General features: G+C 34.6%; 3 protein-coding genes across 13 annotated transcripts in view; 1 reads left to right on the top strand and 2 right to left on the bottom strand.

Moving 5' to 3' along the window:
* Positions 1 to 5,498, top strand: part of trim3b (tripartite motif containing 3b) — a 59,998-nt gene extending 54,500 nt beyond the window's left edge. For 5 of the 10 annotated variants that reach the window (XM_073914022.1, NM_001430889.1, XM_005155378.6 and 2 more), the window contains 4 exon segments: positions 859 to 918; positions 1,153 to 1,223; positions 2,645 to 2,785; positions 3,730 to 5,498. In XM_073914022.1, the coding sequence (XP_073770123.1) occupies positions 859 to 918; positions 1,153 to 1,223; positions 2,645 to 2,785; positions 3,730 to 3,882 (425 nt within the window). In that variant the 3' untranslated portion in view covers positions 3,883 to 5,498. 10 annotated transcript variants of the gene reach the window in all.
* A 3,775-nt stretch (positions 5,499 to 9,273) lies between these two features.
* Positions 9,274 to 16,499, bottom strand: trim47 (tripartite motif containing 47). The gene is given in 8 exon segments (NM_200284.1): positions 9,274 to 10,418; positions 11,471 to 11,586; positions 11,685 to 11,707; positions 12,536 to 12,760; positions 12,886 to 12,981; positions 14,690 to 14,735; positions 15,805 to 16,022; positions 16,271 to 16,499. Coding segments are annotated over 8 exon segments (1,440 nt in total). The 5' UTR covers positions 16,457 to 16,499; the 3' UTR covers positions 9,274 to 9,888.
* A 3,776-nt stretch (positions 16,500 to 20,275) lies between these two features.
* frem2a (FRAS1 related extracellular matrix 2a) overlaps positions 20,276 to 27,474 on the bottom strand; it is a 150,294-nt gene continuing 143,095 nt past the window's right edge. Inside the window, exons 24-25 of one of the 2 annotated variants that reach the window (XM_005155380.6) lie at positions 25,371 to 25,517; positions 20,276 to 24,688 (exon numbers count right to left, since the gene is read on the bottom strand). In XM_005155380.6, the coding sequence (XP_005155437.2) occupies positions 24,191 to 24,688; positions 25,371 to 25,517 (645 nt within the window). In that variant the 3' untranslated portion in view covers positions 20,276 to 24,190. 2 annotated transcript variants of the gene reach the window in all.

Below are 27,474 nucleotides of genomic sequence, written 5' to 3'. Positions count from 1 at the left end.
CACATTTAAGTTCAACTTCAATTGGCCAAAGTGCTGTACACAGATAAAAAGAGAAAAGATTGGAAAAGAAGGAAATATCATTAACTTTTTCATGAGCTTTCAAATTAGATTGAAGTTAGAACAGCAGTCGGGTCAAAGTTAAAGTCTGTGTAAACTGGAAGTTGCTTAGACTGATGTGCTTCTTACTAAAGCAGAATATTGAATAGGGGCGGAGCTTTCTTTTTGTGCATCATTCCATTTTAGCAACTAACGGTAAGAGAGGCGTTCCTAAGAATATTGTGGCAAACCTTCAAACTGACGTCAACAGAGAATGACTACTACTATAAACACAGAAGCAAGTGGTCGGATTTTAATCTAAGATTACCAAAACAAAAAAAAATGTATGGATTACCTTGCACCTTAGTTGTTCAATGTGCGCTAGCAAAATATCCATTGTAAGTCTCAGACATTTTTAAGACAATGCTTTTGTCAGGTTAAGATGTTTCTGTAATACCACCTTCTCGTCTTTAGTTAAAATCACATAATGTGCTAGAATATGCTGTTCTGTAATAGATTTTGTCTAACTGAAGGATGACCTTGGTTACCAAACAGATTTTAAAGTCGATATATTTCTGTAATACTCCCCCTGTTCATTGTCCTTCTTCTAGTTAAACATATGCATGTGGTTTGTGGGCCTGCTTTAGGATGCTTATCTTTCATTATTCCTCTCAACTGCTTTATATTCGTTCCAGCACATAAAGTCGATTCGCATTCTCACACCGCTTGATGTATGCTTTTTTTTCTTCAGTTGTGAATCCCTTTTGCTCTGTCATTAATTTGTCTCTTGCTTACCCTTGTGTTTTTCCCATTCCTTTTTAGAAAAAAGTGGTTCAAAGTGTGCACTGGAGCAAAAGTTTAGTAAATCTGGCCCTGGGTTCAGTAAGTATTGAGTGAATCCTCATCCCAGAATGTGCTGATTTGCCTTTTTCAAATGACTGTTTGAGTTTAGATCATGTTTTTGTGATTTATGTTCTTAATCGGATGTTGGGGGAAAATCTGATAGTTTAGTCCAGTGATAAGGATGAAGGCTTGACCAGATCTTCTGTCCGCTTCACTCTCTTTCTGTTTCATCATCAAGTGTGAATCGCTCTGTCTCTGCTTTCTGTCATTCAGGCCCACACTTTGTTGCTGTCAACAACAAGAATGAAATTGTGGTGACAGACTTTCATAATCACTCCGTCAAGGTGAGTGGATCTTCTTCAGGTTGTGCTTTTGCCGTTTTTACTCAATGAACAATTAAATAGGACAAAACAAACCCTTGAATAAGGAGGGGAGCTGAAGTATATCTAGAGATCAGTATATCATAGAGACAATTTTTAAATGAAATCTAGAATATTATTTACTGTGATTTAAAGAAGATGATTATTAAAATGTCATTCTATGTGTAGTTGCATATATATAAATGTATTATAATAAAAAATATTATTGATTAATCTGCACTACTTTATGCAATATTTTATGCAAAAAAAAGTATGATTACTCATCTAATATTGTTTTAAAATGTAATTTTGTTTTGTTTTCATTTAAGTTTTATTTTAGTTTTAGTTTTTTTGTTTGACTGAAATTTTATTATTTCAATAATAATAATAATGATAATAATAACAATAATAATAATAATAATAATAATAATTATTATTATTCATTTATTTTATTTATAAGCACAAAACAGAACAAAAACATTTATACAATCTATGATACTTATATTATATAAATGGTAAATTAATAAAGTAAAATAATAAAAATAAATAATAATAATAATAATTAAAATACTAATTATTTTACTTGGTCAATATCAAAACATTGAAATTGGGGTGGAAATTGTTCATGAATCATAAGTGTTCAACTTTTAACTCTTAAAAAGATAAGCAAGGAAGAGGGCCAAGATTTTCTTTTATTTTTAGAAGCATCAGCCCAAAATGAATTCAATCATGTTTAAGAGCAGCAACAATTTCAGTTTCAGGCATTTATGAAAAATAGGTGGCAAAGTGGACTTCCAATCCATCATGATCATGGTTTTAGCCACTACCATACCAAAAATAATAGACATTTGTTGATTATATGACCATGCTAACACTGGGTCTGTTATTATTATTATTATTATTAAACAATGAAAAAAATCTAGTAATTGTAATATTTATGAAGTCATATTGATTTTCAGAAAGTCTTTAAATATATAAAAAGTCTGTGGTATAAATATAATTCATTTGAGGTGAATAAATATTAAAGATTTAGCACTCAATAATGTTTTATATCACATTGCTCACAGTATGTCAACTGTTTTGAATGTAAGTGACATCTAGTGGTGTGGATGGATTTTCATGAAAAAGCAAGAAAATAAAATGCATATTATTAGCAATCAGCAACGGTGAATTTATTCCACAAGTAAAAGTAACCAACAATGGGCAGCGTTTTTCTAGTAATGTGATTTAAAACTGAACTCTAAAGAAATGTAAGATTGATCAATTGTTTTAAATTAATATTTATTCAATTGTTCTGCTTCTTGCATATAAAACTCTATAAACTGCAACAATTACACACTGACTCTATATATGCTAGTGACATTGTTTTTTCAAATGTATGTAATGATTAAATCTGTGTTTCCCAGGTTTACAGTGCAGATGGGGAGTTTTTGTTTAAGTTTGGGTCTCACGGAGAGGGAAATGGACAGTTTAATGCCCCCACAGGGGTCGCAGTGGATGTGAATGGTAACATTATTGTAGCAGACTGGGGCAACAGCAGAATACAGGTACTCTTTCCTCTTCTTCTTCTCCATCTTCTAGAAGTTAGATATTTCAGAAATATTTTTAAACAATACACTGTAGGTGAATGGGGAAAAATTAAATGTCAAATAAAAATACAAAAAGGAACCAATAATAATCAGTGTATTTCTGTAATTGATTGATTAAATGAAGAAATTTAGATTCAAAATGAATTAGAAATGTCTTTAATAAGTCATTCTTACATATGTGACCTTGGACCACAAAATCAGTCATGTCAGTTTTTGGAAATTGAGATTTAGATATTATCTGAAAGTTAATGTATACCTTTAAAACATTACTATTCAAAAGTATTTAAATTGGATTCTGAGGGTTCAAAAATATTAGAATATTGAACAAATATAATACATTGAGAAAACTGCATTAAACAATGTCCAAATTAAGTATATTAATAATCAAAACATTAGTTTTATGTCTTTACGGTAGGGAATTTACAAAATGTATTTATGTAACATGATCTTTACTTTATACTCGAATGATTTTTGGCATAAAAGCAAAAAGTGTATTTTGTAATAATCTTTTTTTGGCAAGATAAGACAATATAATATAAGGTTTTGTGGTCCAGGGTTACATTTTAGATTCAAAGGGTTTTACAAAAAAAGATTTTGGGAGTATTTTTTGTCACCAAAAAAATAGAAAATAAAAAAAATCTATTCTTTGTAGAATTAAGTAAAGTATTTATTAAGGTAAATTATTTATGACATGTGGAAATATTTATGGTTCATCGCTGGAGAAAAATATATGATATAAACCTATGAACAAATATGAACTGTAATTATATTCTGCAGAAACAAATTGATCAAAGTGTGTTTCAGATATTTACTTTTCATTAGACTAAAAATAATCCTGAAGAATAAAAATATTTTGCTTAAAGACAACACGCTTTTGAAAAAGTATTTGTGTTTTCCTTCAGGTGTTTGACAGCGCAGGCTCATTCCTGTCCTACATCAACACCAGCGCTGACCCTCTGTACGGCCCGCAGGGTCTCGCTTTGACCTCCGATGGACACGTTGTTGTGGCTGATTCTGGAAACCACTGTTTCAAAGTCTACCGGTATCTGCAGTAAAACCACAAAAAACTCTTCATCCATCACCGTTTGCATAGATTTTATATCAGCAAGATCCTCCAGAGAGGACAAATCGAGCAAACAAAAAGCACTTTTTTTTCTTTAATCGTCTACTGATCTTCATGATCCAAAACCAAGAACTGCTTCTGTACTAAACCAGGAATGTTTATTGTAAATAACAGAAACCATATCAATAAGCACAGATTCTTATTAGAAACCATGTAAGTTGTGTATAAATAAATTATAATATATATATATATATATATATAAAGCATTTTGTGAATTGCCATCCAAAACACATACAGAAATGTTTATTATTTTTAAAATTCCTCGCCTGCCTTATAATTTCATACCATTTTTGCCACGGGATTGATAAATTAAAAAAGTAATTTCTTAAAATTTTGACTTTATTTATTACAGTTTTAAGTCTGTGTCTCACAATTCTGAGTGAAAGTGAAAACTAGGACCTTACTTTGCAAAAAGGTGTGAATTTAGGGTTACTAGTTTGAAACTAGTTTGACTAGGGTACTAGTTTTATTTTTGAGGAAATATTTTGTCAAATATTCTGAGAAAAAGTCTAATAATTGCATTATATAAAGTGTATGACATGGCACGCTAATTTCTTTTTTTGTGGTATAAGCTAACACAATAAATTAACATACATTTAAAAAAAAGAATTTGAAAAGATGATCAGTTTGCTTCATTTATTGCAACTCAATTTTTCTATTTTTACTTTCTTTCTGAGATTGTGAAATATTGTGAGAAGGTCAGAATTTTGAGTTTAAAAATCCCAACTTTTTATTCCGTGGCAAAAACGGACATCCATATCAACCTTGCCATGACTGCAACACTTGTGTATTTTAATAATAACAACATTCTGCATTTGTAAATATACAAAATAGTGTACATATGAAGATATTCGGTGTATGTAACGTAAATGACACAGGCTTCTTGTATTGTCCGATGACAGCGTCTAGCGATCAGATCATTCAGAGCTGATCATCTCTCACACAAAAATATCAAAGCAGTAAACAAAAGGACATATTTTTTCCATTCCAAATTATTTATTTTTCTAAAGCACAAAGGCTACTTTACGTGTCGAAGAATCTAACGTGTTGATGAAATGTAATCAAACCCAAGTATTTCAAATATATTGCCTCTGATTTTTAACGTTCTAGAAAGAAGATCAGCTATATCTCCTCTTTGTAAATAACACATTGTGTTTACAGCGTAGCAACCAATTGTTGTCTTTAGTCAGTATTATAGTTTATGGTTCGTTTGTCTATTTATTTCATGTTTTGTACACGTTTTCCTGAATAATTCATCATCACCAGCGAATGATTTCAGAGTCCACTTCCTTTCGTTTTGTGGAAATTTCCGTTGTCTTTTTTTTATGTGACGTCATGCTACTGGATGTGATCCTCTACAAGGTTATTGAACGGTGGCTCAGAGCTGAAACAGTAAACGTATTTATTAATATTTGTGCGGAGAACATTTTTGCATGTTAATGATTTCGGCAGTATGAATATGGTTTTCTGCAACAGCGAGATAAACTGTAACGATTTGCTATTTCCAGACCGGGAATTAAAAAGATGTAATAAACAAATTAAATATTGTCCTTTTTTTCCACTCATGAATTGGTAAATAAAACAACACACAGCAATGAAGTTCTAGTATAACAAGAAAATTGACTAAATGACTAAATATTTTAATTATCTTTTTTAAAATCAAGTTTATCCAGACTAGTTTTAAAAATATTATAATAATAATAAAAAATTATATAAGAGCCCATTGTGAGTGACACAGGTGTCACAGACAGTGGTGCAGGTCTGAAAAGGTCTTTTTTATGCATTATCCATCACTTTCAAGTCCTTTTGTGACATTTAATGAACACCCAGGTTCATTCTTATGTCGTCAAGTGCTTTTTTTGTTGCCTTGGAAACATTTACAAAATGGTGGTCCATCTGGATTGCTCGTTGCTTATGCGTTTGTTACTAAAGGTAAGTTTTTGTAGCGATCACAGTTTTAGGTTTGAAGTATGTTGCTGCAAAAAATAAACTATGGAAGCCTGTTTCGTTCATGAAATAAAATATTAATTTGCAAGCCATATACTTTCTCGTAAGTCATATTTTGAGACTTAACGTCTCATAATAATGACAAAGTGTCTTATAATAATGGTTTATGTTCTTGTATTAATGACTTTCTCATGATAATGAGATATTTTCCTGTAAAAATGACCTAACATCTCATAAAAATGAGAAACTTTGACTTAATATTATGAGAAAGTCATAATTTAGAGAAAATGAGATATTTCATAATAACTTTCTCATATTGAGATATTTCATAAAAATGACATTTTCTCTTAATAATGACTTACAGTCTCATAATAATTACTTTCTCATAATAAAGAGATGTTATCTCATATAGTAATGACTTGCCTTCTCATCAGCTTTCTCATAATAATGAAATATTATCTCATAGTAATGACTTATAATAATGAATAAAATAAAATTCTTTCATTATGACATTCCCATAACAATGACTCTTATTATAACGTGTTTCCCAAAATGAGATATTATATCGTATTAATGACTCCTTATGACTTTCTCATATCTTATAATAATGACTTATAACAATGTTTTCTCATAATTATGAGATATTATTTCATAATGACTTTCTTATTGTGACTTAGTTTCTCATGATAATGACTTACTTTTTTCATTATGACTTTCTCATGAGATCTCATAATAATGACTGTCATTATGATAAATTTCTCATATTAATGAGATGTTATCTCATAATGACCTGCTTTTTTCATTATAACTTTCTTATGATTATGAGATATTTTTTTATAATGAATTACTGTCTCATAATAATTACTGACTTTCTCATTATTATAGCTTTCTTATGTTATCTCCTATTAATGGCTCATTATGATTTTTTTCATAATGAGATAATGTGTTATATTAATGACTTATAATTATGCGAAAACATCATTATTTTGAGATTTTCTCATAATGACTTACTGTCTCATCAATGTGAATTACTTTCTCATAATAATGACTTTCTCATTATTATAACTTATTTTCTCATATTGAGATATTATTTTGGGCGAAGCAGTGGCGCAGTAGTGCTGTCGCCTCACAGCAAGAAGGTCGCTGGTTCGCTGTGTGGAGTTTGCATGTTCTCCCTGCATTTGCGTGGGTTTCCTCTCGGTGCTCCGGTTTTCTCCACAGTCCAAAGAGATGCGGTACAGGTGAACTGTTTCGGCTAAATTGTCCGTAGTGTGTGTGAATGTGTGTGTAGATGTTTCCCAGAGATGAGTTGCGGCTGGAAGGGCATCGCGGCTTAAAAACTTGCTGGTTAAGTTGGCGGTTCATTCCGCTGTGGCAACCCTGGATTAATAAAAGGACTAAGCTAGAAAAAAATGAATGAATGCGATATTATTTCTTAATAATTACTTTTTTAATAATGAGAAAATTTCTTATCATAATCAGTTACTTTCTCATAATAAAATATATATATATATATCTCATAATAATGATTTACTTTACTAAAATAGTAAGATATTTGCACATGAAAACATTCTCATCATAATGACTTCACGTATCCCCCTTTTGCACATGCGCCACCTTTGCAGGTATACTGGGGTTGAGGTAGTTTTAGAACCAGCTTTCAGAGCTTTTTCTGAGCACTTTTCATAATGTGTCCAGGCGATTGTCATGTAACATGTTTTGAAGTTAGTGTTATAAAATTAACAATAGGTTGAATAAAAAACAGATGCAGCTATGGTTGCCTCAACTACCCTGTAGGTTTATTATAAGTCATTATTATGAGAAAGTCATTAGATTGAGAAAATAAATAATTATTATGAGAAAGTAAGTCATTAAACGACAAAGTTTCTCATTATTATGAGAAAATATCTCATTACAAAGTCATTATTATGACTTGCAATTTATTATTAATTTATTTTATGGCAGAATCAGGCTTCCATATTGTTTTGGTATTGTGGAAAAGCACATAAACAGAAAGGGGAAGGTGCGAGGGGTTATTACGACCAAATGTCTTATTTTAAATGTCTTATTTTACATGCCCCATTACAGATCTGTTACAAGGGTTGTATTTCAAAAACAACTGCAGAAACATGTTATAAACTTTCCATGTGGTCTTTTATTTGCCTCATAATTTTCCTCTAAATAGAAACTGGTCTGGATCTTTGGGGTTAAAAATAGAACTGCCAAGCTTCTATGTAATGAAGTACTGAAATGATGTAAACAATCTTTATAATATTTTATTTTTTAAAATGCCTAATATCATAGAGAAGAAAAAACAACTGACAGGTATTACAGTGGTTAACAAGTCACACAAAAGTCAAATGATCTGGTGGTGCCATCCAGAGGTGACGCTAAATGTAGCACTTCATTTACATCAGCGATTGAAACACAAACGTCAAAGTTGAACTCATTTCTCATGAAAAACCAGACAGCGATTAAAATACTAGAAGTGTTTAAATGAAACTTAGATCATAAAGTATGTTCACGTTAACGACAGCATATGTACAAAACATCTGAAGATCCAGAAATGGTTTCTTGTGTTTTCTTGATCCTTTGTAAACTCAAAATATATTTTCAACAAACGACTCGGATGGTTCTAGAAATAAACCAGTTCTGTAAATATCAACACAAACAGCAAACCAAAGAGTGTTCAATAACGAGATGCTGAAATATGCTCATGATTTCAGTACTAATGGAAACAATCCATACATTCCCAGCATCATCATCATCATCATCAGTCCGCGAGACAGATTTTACTGCTATACATTTGAATAGAATGCATTACTGACTGTTGACTTGTGTTGATGAATGGCACACCGCCTCAAGTTGGACTTGAGTATAAAAGCATTATAATCTCTATATAATTCAATGAACAGAAGGACGCGCATCACCGCACATCTGACCTATTTCGTTGAGGAAAACTCACATACTCCCAAGTTGCATAGCACCTATTGCAGTCTGAGCATGATATGTTTTTTTAAAAAAACTGAGGGTTTATGAAACATCCTCATTTTCATAACGTTGTGGGGTAATTTTGTATGACAAAAGTAGGAATAGTTCATCCAGAATTGAACATTTGCTGCTAATTTTCTTACTCAAGATTTCGTCGATTTTAACATAGAAACGTCTACACGGAATGGTCACGCTCCAGGCTGCCGTAAACGCATTCAATAAATGCAGTAATGTTGTTGTAATGTAAATTTGCTTAATAAAACATCAATGTTTACTCAAGATTCATTGATAAATTAAATTTTTTCCTGCGTTTTTTGTTTGGTAATTTGATTCTCAAACAGTTTGTAGCTGTTAACTTTAATTGTATGGATCAGCAAAGGCCACGTTTTCAGCTAATACATTTCTTTAATGTTCTACTGAAGAAAAAGTCACCTACATCTTGAAAAGGTGAGAAAATTCACATTTCTTGGCTTAATTATACCTTTAAAGACAAAACTGTGCCATAAATTGTTTCCACTAAAATAAAGAAAGAAAAATAATGGTGAATATGCCACATTATGGAATACACAGCAATTTAAAAAATGGAAATGTTTGATATCAAGCATTAATACATTTTTGGCCTGATGTAATTTCTTATTTTCACCTCTACACTGACGTACAAAAGACAACACTGAGGTCTAAGACAAACGACAATACGGAGCAGCTAAAGTCGACATTTGCTTAAAAACCTGCAATGCCTCTCTACCTGAAGTTCAGTAGGGCTACATCATAATTCAAGAGCAAAAGAAACCATTCACTCCGTCAGATTATGGTGTATCGAAACTCTACGCGACTAATAAATCCAGATCAACTGAATCCAAAGATACAGCAGAGCTCCAAAACAAACTGTCTCCCTACTTTCATTAGGGAAAATGCTCTGAAATGTTTACGTCAATGTAACAACAGGAGCATTTGTTTTTGTTGTTTTTCATTTTTGTGAAATGCACAAACACTTTTTTTTTCAGTAGAAATGACATATTTGTAGTCGGCTGCCTGGGTCGTTTTTTCCTGGGCTGAAGAAGGGTGATACGGGCTCGTCAAAGTATGTGACGAAGTTATAAATGCGTTTCATGGTGACTGCGTCAAAAAAAGTAACATGGCCTCTGTCGTAATCCAAGAAGACGCCGACTCGAGGAGAGTTCCAGTAATCCGCCACGGGCACGCGCGAGTCCTCCTCGTTGGCGTACAGTCTGTCTTGGAGACACAGGCTCCAGTAGCCAGCAGAGGGCGAAAGGTTTACGAAGCCTTTGCGGTTGCTGTACTCTGTGGTGACGCCCAAATACCAGACTCCCTTGTCCCGCACATCCACCTCCCAGTAATGCTGACCGTTGGCGTACTGGGCGGTCGCGAGCACTCCAAAAAAACGAGTGAATCGCTGGGGCATGTCAGGTTCTTGGGAACGAACACGGCCCTCCTCAACCTTGGTGTCAAAGTCACTGATGGCCAACGAGGGGTGAGCCGTGTCCAAATCCAGAGTCAGATTCTGGGGCACTGGAAAACATGCAAAATCTGGTTAGTCTTTATTTTCTAGACAAACTTAAAACAAATGGGTGCTACTATAATATAAATAACCTGAAAAGTTGACATATATCTTGATAAGTAAAAGCCACACATTCTTCAACATGAAGTTCCTTTTCACACCTTTTACATGGTTTTCTATATGTCGAATGAGTTGTTGTGCTCAAACACATTGAAAAGACGTGGCACAAAAAGGTGTTCATTGTGAGACCGCCTCTGAGTCTTCTCCGCAAGCGATGGCAAAGGTACGGATAAATCTGCACCAGCTCTGCTACTGGACTACAGGAGTGTTTTTCTCCTGTCTGATCCCCGTGAAATGAGAAACAAATAGGGGGGTTCACAGGTCAAAGGCGGTGGAGTTCTAAAACAGACACACTGTTCTAGATTGTGTAATTGACAAAGACCAATGGTAACTCAAAAGTGTTTAGGACACCAAGACTAACTCCCGCTAAAGTTTGCTTTGGTGAGCTGTTTCCACTGCCAAAAATAACAATGTTTCAGACAGATTCTGTTAAAATTACATACATTGCATAATTTCTGTTTGTTCTCCTATTTTGTTTGCAGGTGTAGTTACATTTTCAAATATTCCATTTCATTAAAATGGAGACAAGATCTATTTTAGGGGTGTGTGAAATTTATCTACAACAGGGTTTCTCGACCACCAGCTCTGGACATTTTCCATGTCATTTTTTTTCAAGTGTCCAAAAACACACCCTATTGAGATCATCTGCAAATACTGAATAACCTGTAATGCAAGTCACAAACAAAGAAGACATCCAAAACATGCAGTGTTGGTGGTCCTCCAGGAACTAGGTTGAGAAACACTGGTCTACACTATGGGCACAGATGTTATCGAATGCCAAAAAACAACAATCATCTTGTGATGAATCCTATTAGAATGCATAGCAAAGTATGAAGGACGGCTCACTCAAGTCACATTCTGTTGACTAACACCAACAAAAATCGGAAGATTCACTAAACAATGGTAAACGTGACGTTCTGCTTAACTCATGAACAGCACTCACTTGTGTGTAACACATGCATCATCTTCTTCCACATGATGAGCTGAAAGGGGCCTGTGAACTCAGAGAAATCTGGAGGAGAGTTTGACGACTGCACGCTGAGGTTGACATGACATGGACTGCGAGGGGAAAAACAATCATGTGAGAAACACAGCGTATATAGAGTAAGATAAAGAAGATAAAGAATGAGCTGAATCAGAATAAGACATTTACTCACCTCAAGTAAGAATTACTGATAGTCTGGAGGAAAGAAACAGTTAAACATTAATATTAAAGTCAGAAAGCAACAGAAATAAAAAAGCTACAATTAGAAGAAACAAAGCAGCAACTAACTAGATATGAAGACACAAGATGATACATAAAGTTGAAAAATTGTCATAATTATGGCACATTCACACAGTAACTTTAAAAGTTGTACTGTGATAATACTAAAATGAACATAAAAAGTGATTAAATATATATTTAAACGCATTTAAATGAGGAAATAAATAGACTGAATGATGGGCTCAAACATCTGCAGATTTTTCAGATGGTGTAATCCATTTCAGATCCCAGTCATGTCTGTTCGCCCACTAACTTAATTCCATGTAGGGTTGTCATGATACTAACATTTTTGCACCAGTCTGTACTTAAATAAAAAATAAAAAAGTCAATTTTCCCACTAACATTTGAGCTCAACAGAAATGACAGAGATTGACCATGAAGGTCACCCGTTTACTGCTCTTCACTGTAAGCTAACACCGGTACACAGAAATTGGAGAGTTTCAAAGCTGCAAAGATCAGTCGAACAATCAGCCCATCGTTTGTATGTCAGCTCATTGACAGAACAGCTGATTGATGAGACTTTAAAACACCCCAGAGACTGCTCTCAGTGAAATCACGGCCAATCACAGTCATTTTTCTCTGAGCAAGTGAACATAATAGCCAATCAGCTGTGTTTAAGTATGCGCTCATATATTAGTAGGAAATGGACATTTTTAAATGTTTAGTACTGAAACTCCAGTATTGTGACAACACTAAATCCATGCAAGTGTAGAGAGGGTCTTGGAATGACTGAATCTTTATCACCTCAAAGTTAGCGCTGTCGCTCAGCTGGTTCTGAATTTCAGTGATGGCTTTGTCCACTTTAGCTGCTTCGCTCTCCACACGCTTCAGATTGGCATCGATCACCCCGATGGTGGCCACCACTTCAGCCTCCAGCCTTTCCAACAGATCGTCCTTCTCATCCAGCAAAAACTGCACCAGGGCTCCGACGTCGTCCTCAATCTTCTCCTTCAGGGCTTGCTTTTTAAGCTGTTAAGATGTAAATGTTTGCGATTTAGCCTCAGGGATCATAAATCCAGCCGGTTACGCAACCAGCAATTCTGAGTCGTTTGTATGTATGCAAAGTCAGCGTGAGAACAATCAGGCCTTCATACCTTGACATCAGTTTTGGCCTGTTCGTCTGTGCTCTTTACTCGAGTACACATGGACTTCTGCCAGTTCAGCTTGATGAGTCTTAGCTTGAGTTCACTCTGCGTGTTAAAATGAGAGAGGAAATTATGCAGAGTGTCATAGAAGAAATCATACTGACACATGTAGACCTCATTACTGTAGCAAGGCCAACAATTCAAGCAAACAGTCAAAAGTTCCCATAATGCAACAAGAGACTAGACTATTAGGAACTATAGAATTGCAGAGTTTATAACCAAGTCGCAGGGTTGCTTAACATTTATTCCATGATTCAGTGTAATGACTTTTTCATTCTGTGCAAGAATATTCCTTCATTCTGATACTCAAATATTTGAGCATGTTTGGCCTTGGGCTGTGAACAAGGAGTAACACTCTAATCCAAAGGAACAGATAATTCACATGTGAGAAATGTGCCACACTTTACTCATGTGGAAGCTTCAATTAAGTTTTTTTTCTGTTTTAAATATATTTAAATTTCAAATAATTAAAATATACAATACAAAAGTACTTATGGTTCCTATAGTAAGCTAAAATTATAATTTAAACAAGGGCTGCACAACATATTTCAGCATCGATATTCCATTGTGTGCATCTGCAATAGTCACATTGAAAAGACAAGCAACGTTGAGTTGACTTTGCAGTGTAATTTCTACAATTACATATACAAAAACTATAATGCATGCACTGTTTATTTTACTTTTATCTTTGCTTTGTTGCGTTTACCTGTGCTTGTAGTTTGTTTATAGCATGTTATGCATGATTCGCACCCCTACAGAATCATCCCAGTCAATCAAAATGAATACATTCCCTAAAACTTTAGGGACCAATTCTCATTACGAACTAGTTGTTTACTAGCATTTAGCTATTGAGATATTGGCTGCTTATTAGGACTTATAAAGCACGTCAAGTATGATTATTCTACATGCCTAATCCTACCCAGTACTTAAACTACTTTAATAACTATTAATAAGGAGCAGATTAGGAGTTTAAGCAAAAGTAATGGTTTGCTAAGAGCGAGAACTGAACCTTAAAATAAAGTGTGACCAAAAATTATATATATTGCAGAAAAACAAAATATTGCAATGTCAGATAATTCCAATATCATGCAGCCCTAAAAAACCTAAACTATATTAGAAATAAACAAATAAATGTGAGCTGTAATGGTTGATTTTGAAATGGTTAAAAAATGGTTGATTTTGGCATTTATTTTAACTTGAAATTGAATAAAAGCTACAGACGTATTTAAAAAAAAAAAAAACTAAATATTTTACCCTAATTTAGTTCATCAAAACATTATTGGAATTATAGAACTATAGTTTATCAAATTGAAATACTAACCATTATACTATACACATTAAGAAAATAGCTGACAGATTGGCAAAATGACCTCCCACTGAGAAAAGTGCACAAGTTTTAAAGCTGTAATTTTCACACTCTATTCAACACTGAACGAATGATTCTGACGATTTTGTCTCAAAAAGAACAAACAAAGCAATCAAACGTTGCCTACATGATACCAAGGCTGGAAAAAAAAAACTGTTTAAATATCTGATGAGAACAGCACTGCTGTGACAGACAGTTACTCCTTGTACAAGAACCCAAGGTTAACCATGAACGTCAAGGGCTTCTGGTGCCAAATCAAGCATTTACAACAGAAAGGACTGAAGCACTTCAAAGGAAAGAGCACCAAAAAAAAAGAGAAAAATAGACACTACAAACAAGTGCAAGACATAATCACACAACCAACAAGATAAGAGTCCCAAAACTAACCTTCATGTCTTCAACAACCTCGGGTACAGGAGCAACATCATGGTGCCTGGTAGAAAACAATAAAATAATGTGCGAGTTCATTAATTGTGTGTCCAATCTGATGTTTACAAATACTTAATATTGTTTGGTTTCTTTCATTCTATCTATCTATCTATCTATCTATCTATCTATCTATCTATCATTACACTTGTTCACTGCAAATTTAGAATCATTTTAGCAACATATAATGCAAGACAATCAGTCATGTGTAATGCTTGAAAGAATAAATTTCACAATTTTAGATCATTAAATTATCGCTATTATTGAATATAAAGTACTGAATATTAAATAAATATACGCAGTGAAACTTGTGAACTTCAATACAGCAAATATCCAAATCCATTAGTTCATTGCACGTATTATAAAATGATTTCTTTTATTTTGAGAATAGGCACTTAAGTCTATAGTTAAACATTTCTGTGCTTGCCACCGACATAAACACCATTATATAACCCAACAGGGCCTAGAGCAGTGTTTCTCAACCACACTCCTAGTGGACCACCAGCTCTGCACATTTTCTATGTCTCCTTAACTAAACTCGCCTGATTCAGATCATCAGCAGAGACTGAAAGACTTGTATTAGCTGTGAAAGACAAAGGAGACATCAAAACATGCAGTGTTGGTGTTCCTCAAGGAACATGGTTGAGAAACACTGGCCTAGAGTTGACCCAAGATTTGAGTGGAATTGACTCAATTATGAAGACTATTACTTTACTAGCCCAAATATTAATGAAGGCCTGTTATTGCTATAAAAAAACACATGAAAGCACATCTAACCCACATATAAATTGAGCGCTTTTAGTTTAGTGTTTGTTATGGTTTGTTTTGCTATTTACTTTTGACAATCATGCACATACCTTTTACATGTTCATGTGCCATGAATTATGTGCTTTTTAGCAGGTTATTATTGGCAGAGTTTGAGAATAAACCGTATCAACTGTGAGGAGTCGATTCTCAGAATAGAGGCCTTCGATTCCAGGATCAGGAATCGATTCCAATAACAGACCTACTCAATAGGCTGCTTTACCGATTTTGATCACGGCCACTGTACACACACACAGGTCTCCGAGCCTCACCTGTGCGCTCTGGATTCCCGACACACCACGCAAATAGGCTTTCTGTCGGTGTGGCAGTACAGTTTCAACTCCTCGTGGTGTCGCTCACATTTACCGTCCATCTTCACGGGTTTGGCGGGTGCAGAGGGCCTACATGTCTTCAGATAGTCGAAGTCGCTCAGTTTATCCACCAAGTTCTTCACCAGGTAATTCTTGGTGAAACTCATCTTCGCGAAAACCTGCAAAGAGTACAAACATGCTTAAACGACAGCGAGAAGCTGCTGGTGCTGTGCTGACAAACGGCAAGCACGGAGATTTGTATCTCACGGATAAACGCCGCAAACCACTAACAACATAAACATTTACACTAACAGTTAGTCGGTTTTGGTCATTCTGCAGGAATTAAACGAGAATGTGTCTAGCGTTAAATAAAACTGTAACCAAGCAGCCCGGAATCGAGCAGCGTTTATCAAAACAAACCACGCACCATCCTGCACTCCGGACACTGGTAACCCACATCATCGCCTCCATTTTCCTCCCAGTGCATCAAAATGCACATGCGGCAGAAATTGTGGCCGCATTTTAAAATGACAGGGTCGTCGAAGTAATCGAGGCAAATGGAGCAAACCAGTTCCTTCTGAAGCTCTCCTCGCGAATCTCCGGCGGTGGCCATGTTTCCCTAAACCGTGTTACTGCTTTACAGCGCCACAAGCGACTCTAGACGGAGGAGAGAGAGAGACAGAGCCCATTCTGGACTCACTTCCAGGTTCAGTCACGTGGGAGACAGGGACGAACCTGATTGGTTACACCGCGTACAGCGACTCGGTTTTCGAATCGGTTCCTTCTAACAGTGCAGTTTAAAGAGACTGTTCTACAAATATTTTATTTTTTAAGGTTTTTAATCTTTTAGATGTTATGGACCATAAGATAGGATCAGTGGTGTAAAGTAACAAATGACAAATACTCTAAATACTGCAACTGAGTAGTTTTTCTCGGGAATTGTAAGTAGTTTTAAAAATGTCTATTTTTACCTTCCCTTGAGTACATTTTTAGTTAATTTTACTCTACTACTTTCCTTCAACCTGCCGTCACAACTTTATTTTTTCCTGTCTGTGGGGATTGGAAAAATCAGTCCTGTGATTCAGTCAAATCGCACATAGCTAACTCGCATCTTAATGAACTACCTCAAGACATGGACGATTTATAATTGCAGCAAACTGTTTGAAAGTGTTAAAAATGTCCAAAAGAAGATGTGCAAAAACTTTACCCGCATTGACCTGGAGAATTTCTAGATAGCATATCACTGATGAAATATGATGGATGATGTCAGATTGACATTGTACCCCAACCTCGTGGGGGCATTTTGTTTGGAAATGAAATTCGGGTTAGCGTCAGGTCGATGTCAACGTCCAACCTAAAATCAATGTCTAATAATGCTATAGCTTGATATTGTGTTGGCGTTACCACAATGATGTCTATCAGATTTTGTTTTTCATACCTGACAAATAAATGTCAGTATTTCACAACGTTGGATTTTGGTCACTTTCTAACACAACCTAAAATCAACCAAATATCAACATCATTTGATGCCGTTATTGGACATCCGAATAACATTGTCCTTAGATATTAGCTACATTGAATTTTGGTCACTTGATGTCACAACCAAGTGTGCCGCAAGCCTACGTTTGAGTGAAGGTTTCGGCCGTTAGATCGCCCCCTGGGGGCTGGCTGCAGTACAAGTCATAAAGCCCGCCTCCTCCGTGTTAATGAAGGAGACTTGAGCCCAAATAAAAAAAAATATTACACTTGCAATAAAATGTCCCGAAAGATAGTTCTGGTCGATTAAGGCACTGGTTATTGTGCTGAAATAGGTGCAGATCTTCATTTTTGTAAACAGTTTGTTTTTAGCAGTAATTTAATGCTGGGCGTGTCATCGTGATTGACAGCTGTGATTGACAGTTTCTCAAAGCGCGGCGTCTGAGCTTCGGCAGGAGACTGAAGTAGACTGAAATGTTATTATTCGATTTCTGTGTTATTTTACCATGACAAAATGAGTTCAGCAGTAAACTATAGTTTCTGACATACATGATCCTGGTGGAACACTGTTTATTCGCTAAGTTCAGGGCTTTTTTCGGGCTTTATTAGTTTGCTGATACACGCCTAGCCACCCAGATAGCAAAACACAGTTCCGGCTAGATTCTCGCCTGCCGGAGACTTATCTCTTAGAGCTCAGACTGACTAATGTTACCTCTGCTGGACCTACTCCGGATGCCTGGACTCACTACCCAATACCAGGCCGAGTCAATCGAGCCAGATGCGGCGGCCGAGCGAGCAGGCGCTGCCGCATGCGAGCCGGAATCAGCCCGCGACGCCGCGAGTAAGTTATGCGCTGCGGCCTGGAGCTGGCGCGATTGAATATATAAAACCCTCATATTTGTTAACGTTATTACATCCATTTGTGTTGATATGACAGCAAACGCATGCTGAGAAGTTCGGGGGGCGTAGTTGATTTTACATAAAGCGTTTGATTGGAAGCTCGACTCTGCTCATTTTCGCGGCTCCTCCTCTGGCTCCATCAGTCAATCCTTCTGCGCATGTCTGGCTCCAATTTCAGCAGTCTTTTGCGACAGTTTGTGCCCGTCAAGCAGGCGTTTTGCCCTCAAGGCGTTCAATGGGAAAAAGGGCTGTCGCGTCGTCCATATTTTTTACAGTCATTGGTCACAACCTAAATCTAACCTAATATTAACGTCTTATGATGTGGTTTGCCTGCAGAGCAATAACTTAGTCCAATTCAGAATGTTTACACACATCCACGAATTACATGTAAATGCATCATCTTTTTACAGCGTTATACTCACTTCGCTACTCTTGAGTACTTTTAAAAGGTGTACTTTTTACTCATACTTAATATTCACAACAGATACTACTTGCACTACATTTTTGGCTAAGTAATGGTACTTTTACTTAAATATGATTTTTCAGTGCTCTTTCAACCACTGGATATGATCAGCTTCTTGCAAGGGACCGGTACCCGTATGTTTCTTTTATAAAAACGATTCCTTGGCGATTGGATTGAATCACACAACATACTTTTCCATTATATATTTTTAGCTTTAGAAGAAAGCCTACTGTTTTGAACTACTACACTGCATGTCTGGTTTTCACTAAAAATACCAAGAACATTCCCAGACAAAGAAATGGAGAATTGAATTAAAGCTATTCAAAGGTTTAAACTACCCAGCAAACAGAATGTTCTGTAACATTTTCATTTGGTTTTAGGGAACCGAATAATAAGGTTTTGCAAGTGTTTTTTGTAAAAAAAAAATTTTTTGGTAACCAAAAACATTCTGGGAAAGTTTTCCTAATCTATGGAGAACATTTTATTTATGTAAAAGAATACTTTGTTGGCTAACCAACAATATATTCTAGGAACTAAAAGTTGTTGGCTAAGTAATCGCTTAGCAAATTGATTGACTGTTTTAATGAAAACAATGAGTCAATGAAAATTTTTAATTGAAAGTCCAAAGCTGGGAGCATTTTTTTACTGAATTTCCATCATTTATGGGTACAAAGAGATCAACTCTGGTTTATGTAACAGTGCTCTTTGGAGTTTGATACAAGCTCCAAGATACTGATTCAAAACAAACCATTCTTATAGGGGTGTCAACACTTCACGTTTTCAGGGTTTTTAAAGCCTGCACTTCTATAGACCAAAAAGAGCCCAAACAATTCAAGTTGGTTCAACTGTTCTCAAATAACATGCAAAAAAAAAAAAAAAAAGCTTGGTAAAGATCGGTCATGTGTTTTTCTTCTTATTAAGTTATTGGCAGATGCTTGTTCATTATAACATTCATGACCTATCAACCTGCAAAGTTCTGCCACAGAGCCACCTAATGGCCAGGGTGTGTAAAAATAGCTATTTTTGCTTACAAATTATTAGCAGCGTGGCCAAAATCATTTTAGGTTCTGAGCAGGACAACATATTGAACAAAATATAATTTTCATGTCAGGCATTATTGACATCATCCATTGAGAATTTTACTGTAAAATGCTTTAAAATGCATTAGCGCATTGTTATAAAATTTTGTAATTTCTACGAGACGGTTGGTCCGATTTACACTGAATTTGATTTAGATCACCTCCTAACCAATGTCAACAAAAAACATGGAATTTAATTCGAAACAAAACTGTATGTTTACTTTATCTGTGAAACAAATGTAGTAAAAGCACCACCTACTGGTCAAAAGCAATTTAGTTTTTCCCCATGTTGCTCAAAATCATCTCCAATTATTTTATTCACAAATGTATTCAGGTGATTTGATGCTTGTCACATCTGCAGATCTAATTGCTGCTTGTAGCTATATTTCAATTTCCCTATCATCAGCCAATTAATTTTTTCTGTATTTAATTCAAAATGTCTGAGCCAAAACAAGATTCCTTGATAGTCTTGATGCCCCCCACCCCTCCCTCCCAGTTAAAATAAAACAGTGCATTTTTCAAGACTCGTGACTTTTATTTTGTGCTTCAAGGCCCAAGTACATAAAAATGCATTTAGCATTGTAAATATTAAGCAGTGAACCATGTACAAAACACAATATCTTACCATAAATACCAGTTCAAACATAAAGAATATCTCGTTGTGCCAAAAATGTTGTTCTTTGTGAATATGGAAACAATCCACTGATTTTATTGCATAGCACATTTCTTTTTAAATATTATCAGCCTGATGAGGAATATACTTGTCAGGAGGTAAACTGGAAATGCGTGGATATGTTTTCAGATGCATACACAAACACTCTGATGAGTCTAACGATAACATTGACGTCTATAGGAGAATGAACCTGTTTTAGGGAAATAAAAAAAATGTGGGGATCTGATGGATTTCCAGTGTAACAGTTTGTCCCTTATTATACAACAACACTCAATGAAATAAAACGGCAACATTTAATACATGCGTCTTCTCATGAATTCTAACATTTCAATTGTAACAAATGTTAAGTAAAACAGCAGCAACAAGATAATTGCAATAACTGATGCAAACTTTGTGACTAAGACGATTTGATGTGAAATGCATATCGAGCATTTCTCCATTGAGAGCTTGGCACTTGCTGTTAAAACCAGCATATCAGTAAAATACACTGAGCAGTTCAATAATGAGAGCCATTGTCTCTCCCAAGACATCATATCTCCCCAAATACAGTAGACGACCATAGATAATAAAACATTTATGGTATAGTACATACCATAGGACATGTATATAACACTTGAGATAAATAAAGGTGAAACACACAATGGTATTGTCTGTGCTGAGAGCAGTTCATTTGAATGTACGATTTCACCCATGACTAGTGACTCTCAGGATTTTTCCTTTTAGAAACATGAAAACTTTGTAAACACTTCTTTGTTTCCAGTGTAAAGGTAAATCCAGTGTTTAAAGCTTCTTATAAAACAAGTAATCGCTAAAGGTTTAGTTTTACAGCTATTGTACTATTAAGAAGCCAATTAACAAAAAAAAAATTAAATAAAAATTAAGAAACCAAACCCCTAAGTTTGTTATTTGAATAAGTGTGTCATTGTTATTATATTGGCGGGTTCATTCTGATGTGGTGACCGCAGATTAAAAAAGGGACAAAGCAGAAAAGAAAATTAATGAATGAATTATTATAATATTTGATAAAAACTAAATTTTGTAATTTCTACGAGACGGTTGGTCCGATTTACACTGAATTTGATTTAGATCACCTCCTAACCAATGTCAACAAAAAACATGGAATTTAATTTGACACAAAACTGTATGTTTACTTTATCTGTGAAACAAATGTAGTAAAAGCACCACCTACTGGTCAAAAGCAATTTAGTTTTTCCCCATGTTGCTCAAAATCATCTCCAATTATTTTATTCACAAATAAATTCAGGTGATTTGATGCTTGTCACATCTGCAGATCTAATTGCTGCTTGTAGCTATATTTCAATTTCCCCAAAAACTAAATAAATTTGTGTTTGTTTACATGTCTAGTTCTAAACATATGTGTGTGTGTGGGGGGGTTTGTGTTGTGTACACTTGCTTCTGTTCTTTTTTTGTAATAAATTTGATCATTTTTGTCTCTTAATCAATTCAAAAAGCTGTAAATTTAATATGGTTTAATAGTTGATCATTCCCTTTTTGGGCAAAAAGCAATATAGGTTAACAGGTCGCGCAACATACATCCTGCCCGTAGTTATTTGAAGTGTTCAGAAACATTAGGTAAGTGGGTGAGCGCCACTTTTTGTATTTTTGTTTATTATTTTAGAGAGTGTACTTACGAATGCGCTGAAGATTTCGGTTTCTTTTTTACATTTTGATTTTCTTCAGTAAGTTTAGAGGGGATCTTGTGTTCTAGTTGATGTGGCTGTAGATTTTGTTTATTTCTTTGCTTTTCTTTCCCCCCCTGTAAATGTTGGTTTGGTTATATTTGTGTGATTGTTTCTATTTTCAAAGGCACTGTTTAAAGCTCAAACATGCTCTTTTGCTGGCTTCATCATAGTCCCTTATGGAGGAATAAATAAATTGAATGTTAAGATTGTTTATTTCCATCCATTTTCTTTTGTCATAATATAATTTTCCAAATGTTACGTTTTCTCTCCCTAGACACCTTATTAAATCGTTACAAATAATAATAATAACATGAATGATTATTATTGACATTTTTGTTGTTATTTTAAAATATTTTAAATTAATTATTAAATTATTTGGGTGGCACAGTGGGTAGCACAATTGCCTCACAGCAAGAAAGTCGCTGATTTGAGCCTCGGTTGGGTCAGTAACATTTCTGTGTGGAGTTGTGTGGCATGTTCTCCCCATTCTAGCATGGGTTTCCTCCGGGTGCTCCAGTTTCCCCACAGTCCAAAGACATGTGGTACAGGTGAATTGGGTAAGCTAAATTGTCCGTAGTGTATGTGTGTGAATGAGTGTGTATGGATGTTTCCCAGTGATGGGTTGCTGCTGGAAGGGCATCCGCTGCATAAAACATATGCTGGATAAGTTGCCGGTTTATTTTGCTTTGGCGACCCCTGATGAATAAAGGGACTAAGCTGAAAAAAAAATGAATGAATAAATGAATGATTAAATGATTAGTTTTATTTCCTTGAAAGGTAACCAAACATAGTTATTCTTCATCTTATTCTTAATATTAATCATAATAATAACTATCATCATAAGATGTTAAAAATATTAAATATTAATATCTATTATACATATTAATAGTCAGCATTGGGGGTAATGCATTACAAGTTACGCAATAATATTGCTTTTTTATGTAACGAGTAAAGTAAGAAAAGTACTTAAATAAAAATAAAAATACTTAAAATAAGAAATAATATTTGAGTAACTTTTTTTTGAAAATGCAATGTGAGTGACTTTTTAGTTTAATTAATTTGCTTTTAAAATGTAAATTGCTGAATTACGCAGTCAATGAGAGAAGGTGTCCATAATTTTTAACACAGAGAAGAAAAGGATGATTGTCTCAATAGACAGTGATTTAATTAAGACAAATAGTACAAAAGTAGCAAACACATTGCTTTAAACTGTCATTAATCTGTATATACGGCATATAGAGTACTGGGGTAAAGTTCTCAGATAACATCCTAAAATCTGATTTTTTAATGTGTTTTTTGAAGGTACATAAAGGCTATCCAGTGCGTTTTTAATTGCAGAACTCCTCTATTAAAAAAAAAAAAAAACAAGTTCTGAAAGAGATCAAGCCTGAGAGAGGTAATAAAAAGTAACACAAACGTAACTCAAAAATAAGGTAGCGGATTACTTACTATAAAAAGTAATGAAGTAACTGAGTAACTTAATATTGTAATGGATTACTTTCAAAAGTAACTTTCCCCAACACTGTTAATAGCTAATATAAATTATGCTTTTTTGTATTTTTTAGGTTCAGCTCTCTTTTTACTGAAATATTAAACTATTGGAAATAAAACACAACTAAACAAAACAAATTACAACTCTGAAACAATAATAATAATAATTTTTTTTTTGTAACAAGTTGTGTAATTTTAAAATGAATGGAACTAAAATGTATTGACTTTAGATCCTGCCTCAGTATATGCATCCAATCCCAAAAAATGGAAGAATACATTTCTATCTGGTTTAGCTGAACCCCAGAGACTTCTGAACATTGGACAAACCTCAACAGCCCACTTCTGGACAAGCAAACCTCAAAATCAGCACGTAAAACGATTATGGAGAGACTGGACGGTGATTTCTTTGGGTTGGTGATGAACTGGTGAAAAGTTGTGAGTTCTCCGTAAGCTAAAACCTGTCAGAGGCACTTGTTTATAACAAAAACAAAAAATACCCAACAAACGGATCCAATGTGTGACCAAGGAGAACGCCGCAGTCTCCACGAGCTCCATCAGTCCCTCAGACCTCTGAACTGTCCCCATTATCAAGACTGCTCCGCACAATGACCGGCTGCAGGCTGGGTGATACTCTTGGGGCCTTTTTAGCTGGCGTCCGCCTTGAGCGAACCACCAATGCTAATGCTACGAACACAAGAACGGTGAGCAGCAAACCCACGAGAGCTCCTGCCACCGTCACCGCTTCTTCTTCCGCCTGTCGTCCACTGAGTCCTCGTGGAGAAAGTCCATCCGCGAACAGCTCTTCTTCAGATCCAGTGCGGCGGCTGCGGTCCAGAGCGATGTGCATGATGTTGGTTCCTCGGTTGTTTTCGGGGCCGATCTGCTCAGCCAGTGTGGGAACGTCTCTGTTGGAGCGTCTGGATCGTCTTCTTGACTCTTTAAGGTCTCCTGATGTTATCAAGTGCTGTTCGACACTTCGTTTGCCGATGCCACGTTTGGCGTTGTCTTTTGAACGCACAGTGTAGATGGTGTGAATGAACCACTCTCTCCCTACTGCCACCTACAGACAGGGAAAAAAGAGAAATTGAGCACAATTATTTATGTAAATTAATGTTACATTTTCACAAATTTAGATTAATGATGAACTAATTGTTTATTGTTAACCTTAGGTAATTGTTAAGCTTAATATTTCTAAACAGTTGTATAGTGGCACATTTGTAACCAACGTGAAAGGATGTGCAAATGACACTTAAAAATTAAGTATTCGCAATCAAATTTTGTTTCTGTAAATAAAAGGCCTGTAGGATTGTAAATTGCTTGATAATTTAATAGATTAAATGATTAAATGTAATGACTAATATACAATGTGTTATTAGCACTGTCTCAGACACACACACTCAGAGGCCATTCACTCAGAACGCATCCATTGTGTTTCTGTGTAATCATGCATTTGCGTCTCACATCTTTTGAAGCATCTCTGCATTTTTAAGATGCCAAGTCACAAATATAAATATATTATGTCAACATCAATATCAGTTCCAAAGCAGTGGACCAATCAGAAACACCTTCAGATGTGGGACAATGCTTGACAATTGTCTGTTTACAGTGGCAAGTTGGTATGACACCTGTTTTATTTGATGTTAACATAGTGAAGAAGGTGTCTTTAAAAAAAGTTTCCATTTGGTGTATTTTTAATTAGAAAATTATAGTAGCTGTATTGTAAAGCTTGATGAGGACTGGACCTGGAAGAGGGGTGTAGAATGGAGTCTGAAGCCATCAGATCCAGGCTGTTTGACCAGAGAGAGGGCCGATGGGTCATCTACAGCCAGCAGAGCATTGAAGTCCACGTTCCCAAAACTTCTGGCCTGAGTTTCTGGCTGAGCTTTGTCCTAGAAGCAAGAATAAACCATTAGACAATATATATATATATATATATATATATATATATATATTTATATATATATATATATATATATATATATATATATATATATATATATATATATATATATATATATATATATATATACATACATATATATATATATATATATATATATATATATATATATATATATATGTATGTGTGTGTGTGTGTGTGTATATATATATATATATATATATATATATGTATGTGTGTGTGTGTGTGTGTGTATATATATATATATATATATATATATATATATATATATATATATATATATATATATATATATATATATATATATATATATACAGTTGAAGTCAGAATTATTTGCCCCCCTGTTAATTTTTTCCCCAATTTCTGTTTAGTGCAGAAAATATTTTTTTCAACACATTTCTAAACATAAAAAGTTTTAATAAGTCATTTCTAAAACCTAATTTATTTTATCTTTGCCATGACGACAGTAAGTAATATTTTACAAGATATTTTTTAAAACACTTCTATACAGCTTAAAGTGACATTTAAATGCTTAACTATATTAATCAGTTTAACTAGGCAGGTTAAGATAATTAGGCAAGATATTGTATAATGATGGTTTGATGGTTTGCTCAAAGGGGCTAATAATTTTGTCCTTAAAATGTTTTTTATTTATTTATATAAATTAAAAACTGCTTTTATTCTAGCCAAAATACAACAAATAAAACTTTCTCCAGAATAAAATAATAAAATATTATTTTATAAAAAAAATATTATCAGACATACTGTGAAAATTTCCTTACCCTGTTAAACATCATTAATAATAAAAAAATAAAAATAAATAAAAATCAAAGGGGGGCTAATAATTCTTACTGCAACTTTATGTACAGTATATTTATGTACAATATATATATATATTCACAGTGGTACCGAGAAAAAAACATTAACAGTAGCCAATAAATAACTTATTTAAACTTAAACCTAATAAAAAAGCTAATAGTTAAAGAAAAAAAAAAATAGGGGTCTTTTCATTTAATACAGCCGTCACCAATTTCTTGTTTTTATTAGAAGGTACACTATTTACACTTCAACAGGCCTGTTCTCTCTTCAGTGCTTATCATATCGAGATTTACAGTATTCTCAGCCAGTGACGTCACGTTCTAAACATTCGATCTGCATTCTTGTGAAGTTCAACAGTTCTGTCAGTTTTCTCCGTGTTGCTATTTGTACTCGACCAAGGTGAGTTCAATACCGATGGTACGAGTGGAGCCACGCCAATTTAACGAAGTGCGCTTCATGAAGCATCTGTGGTGTAGTTCTTCATAGTTTGCATAGGTAAACACAACATTGCGAAGAATATTACGTGTTTGTTGCTCGAAATGTTTCAACATCAAACAACATTCCAGGTTTGGTAGAGTGATAACACTACGCAGGACTACGCCGGTAGTGGGACCTGACGCCAGGGTATGGTGGGCGCAGCAAGGCCCACTTTAAACTATCGTTTTAAATTATAGTTTACTATATTACTCAGCAGGGCTGTTGAGCAAAGAAGGCTTAATTTAACTGGTCAAGCCAGCCGCGCTTCAGAACAACAAGGCAAAGCTAACCGCGGTTTATATTTATGAGTGAGCGTATTGTAATGGACTCACGGTTATCATCTCTGTAAGTTTATCTTTTAGATTGTTGTTTTTGCAGGTCAAACAGAATAAAGTATACTCTTTCTAAACACCTGTATTGTGTTTTTATTTGTCTTATAGTCTACTGTAGTCATACAAAAATATCGACGGCTTATAATGTTTTGCATATTATAATGAATATAATAGAATAACAACAAATACATGTATACAAATGTTTATGTCATGACAACGTCTAATTACATTTTTAATTATAAATCCAGCAGTTTTACATTCAAAAGTCTTATTATAAATAATAATTATGTAAGTTTG

This window comes from Danio rerio, chromosome 10, assembly GCF_049306965.1.
Source record: "Danio rerio strain Tuebingen ecotype United States chromosome 10, GRCz12tu, whole genome shotgun sequence".
Taxonomy (NCBI): Eukaryota; Metazoa; Chordata; class Actinopteri; order Cypriniformes; family Danionidae; genus Danio; species Danio rerio.
Note: the sequence above shows the minus strand (reverse complement) of the source record. Positions and strands in the feature narration are given on the sequence as shown.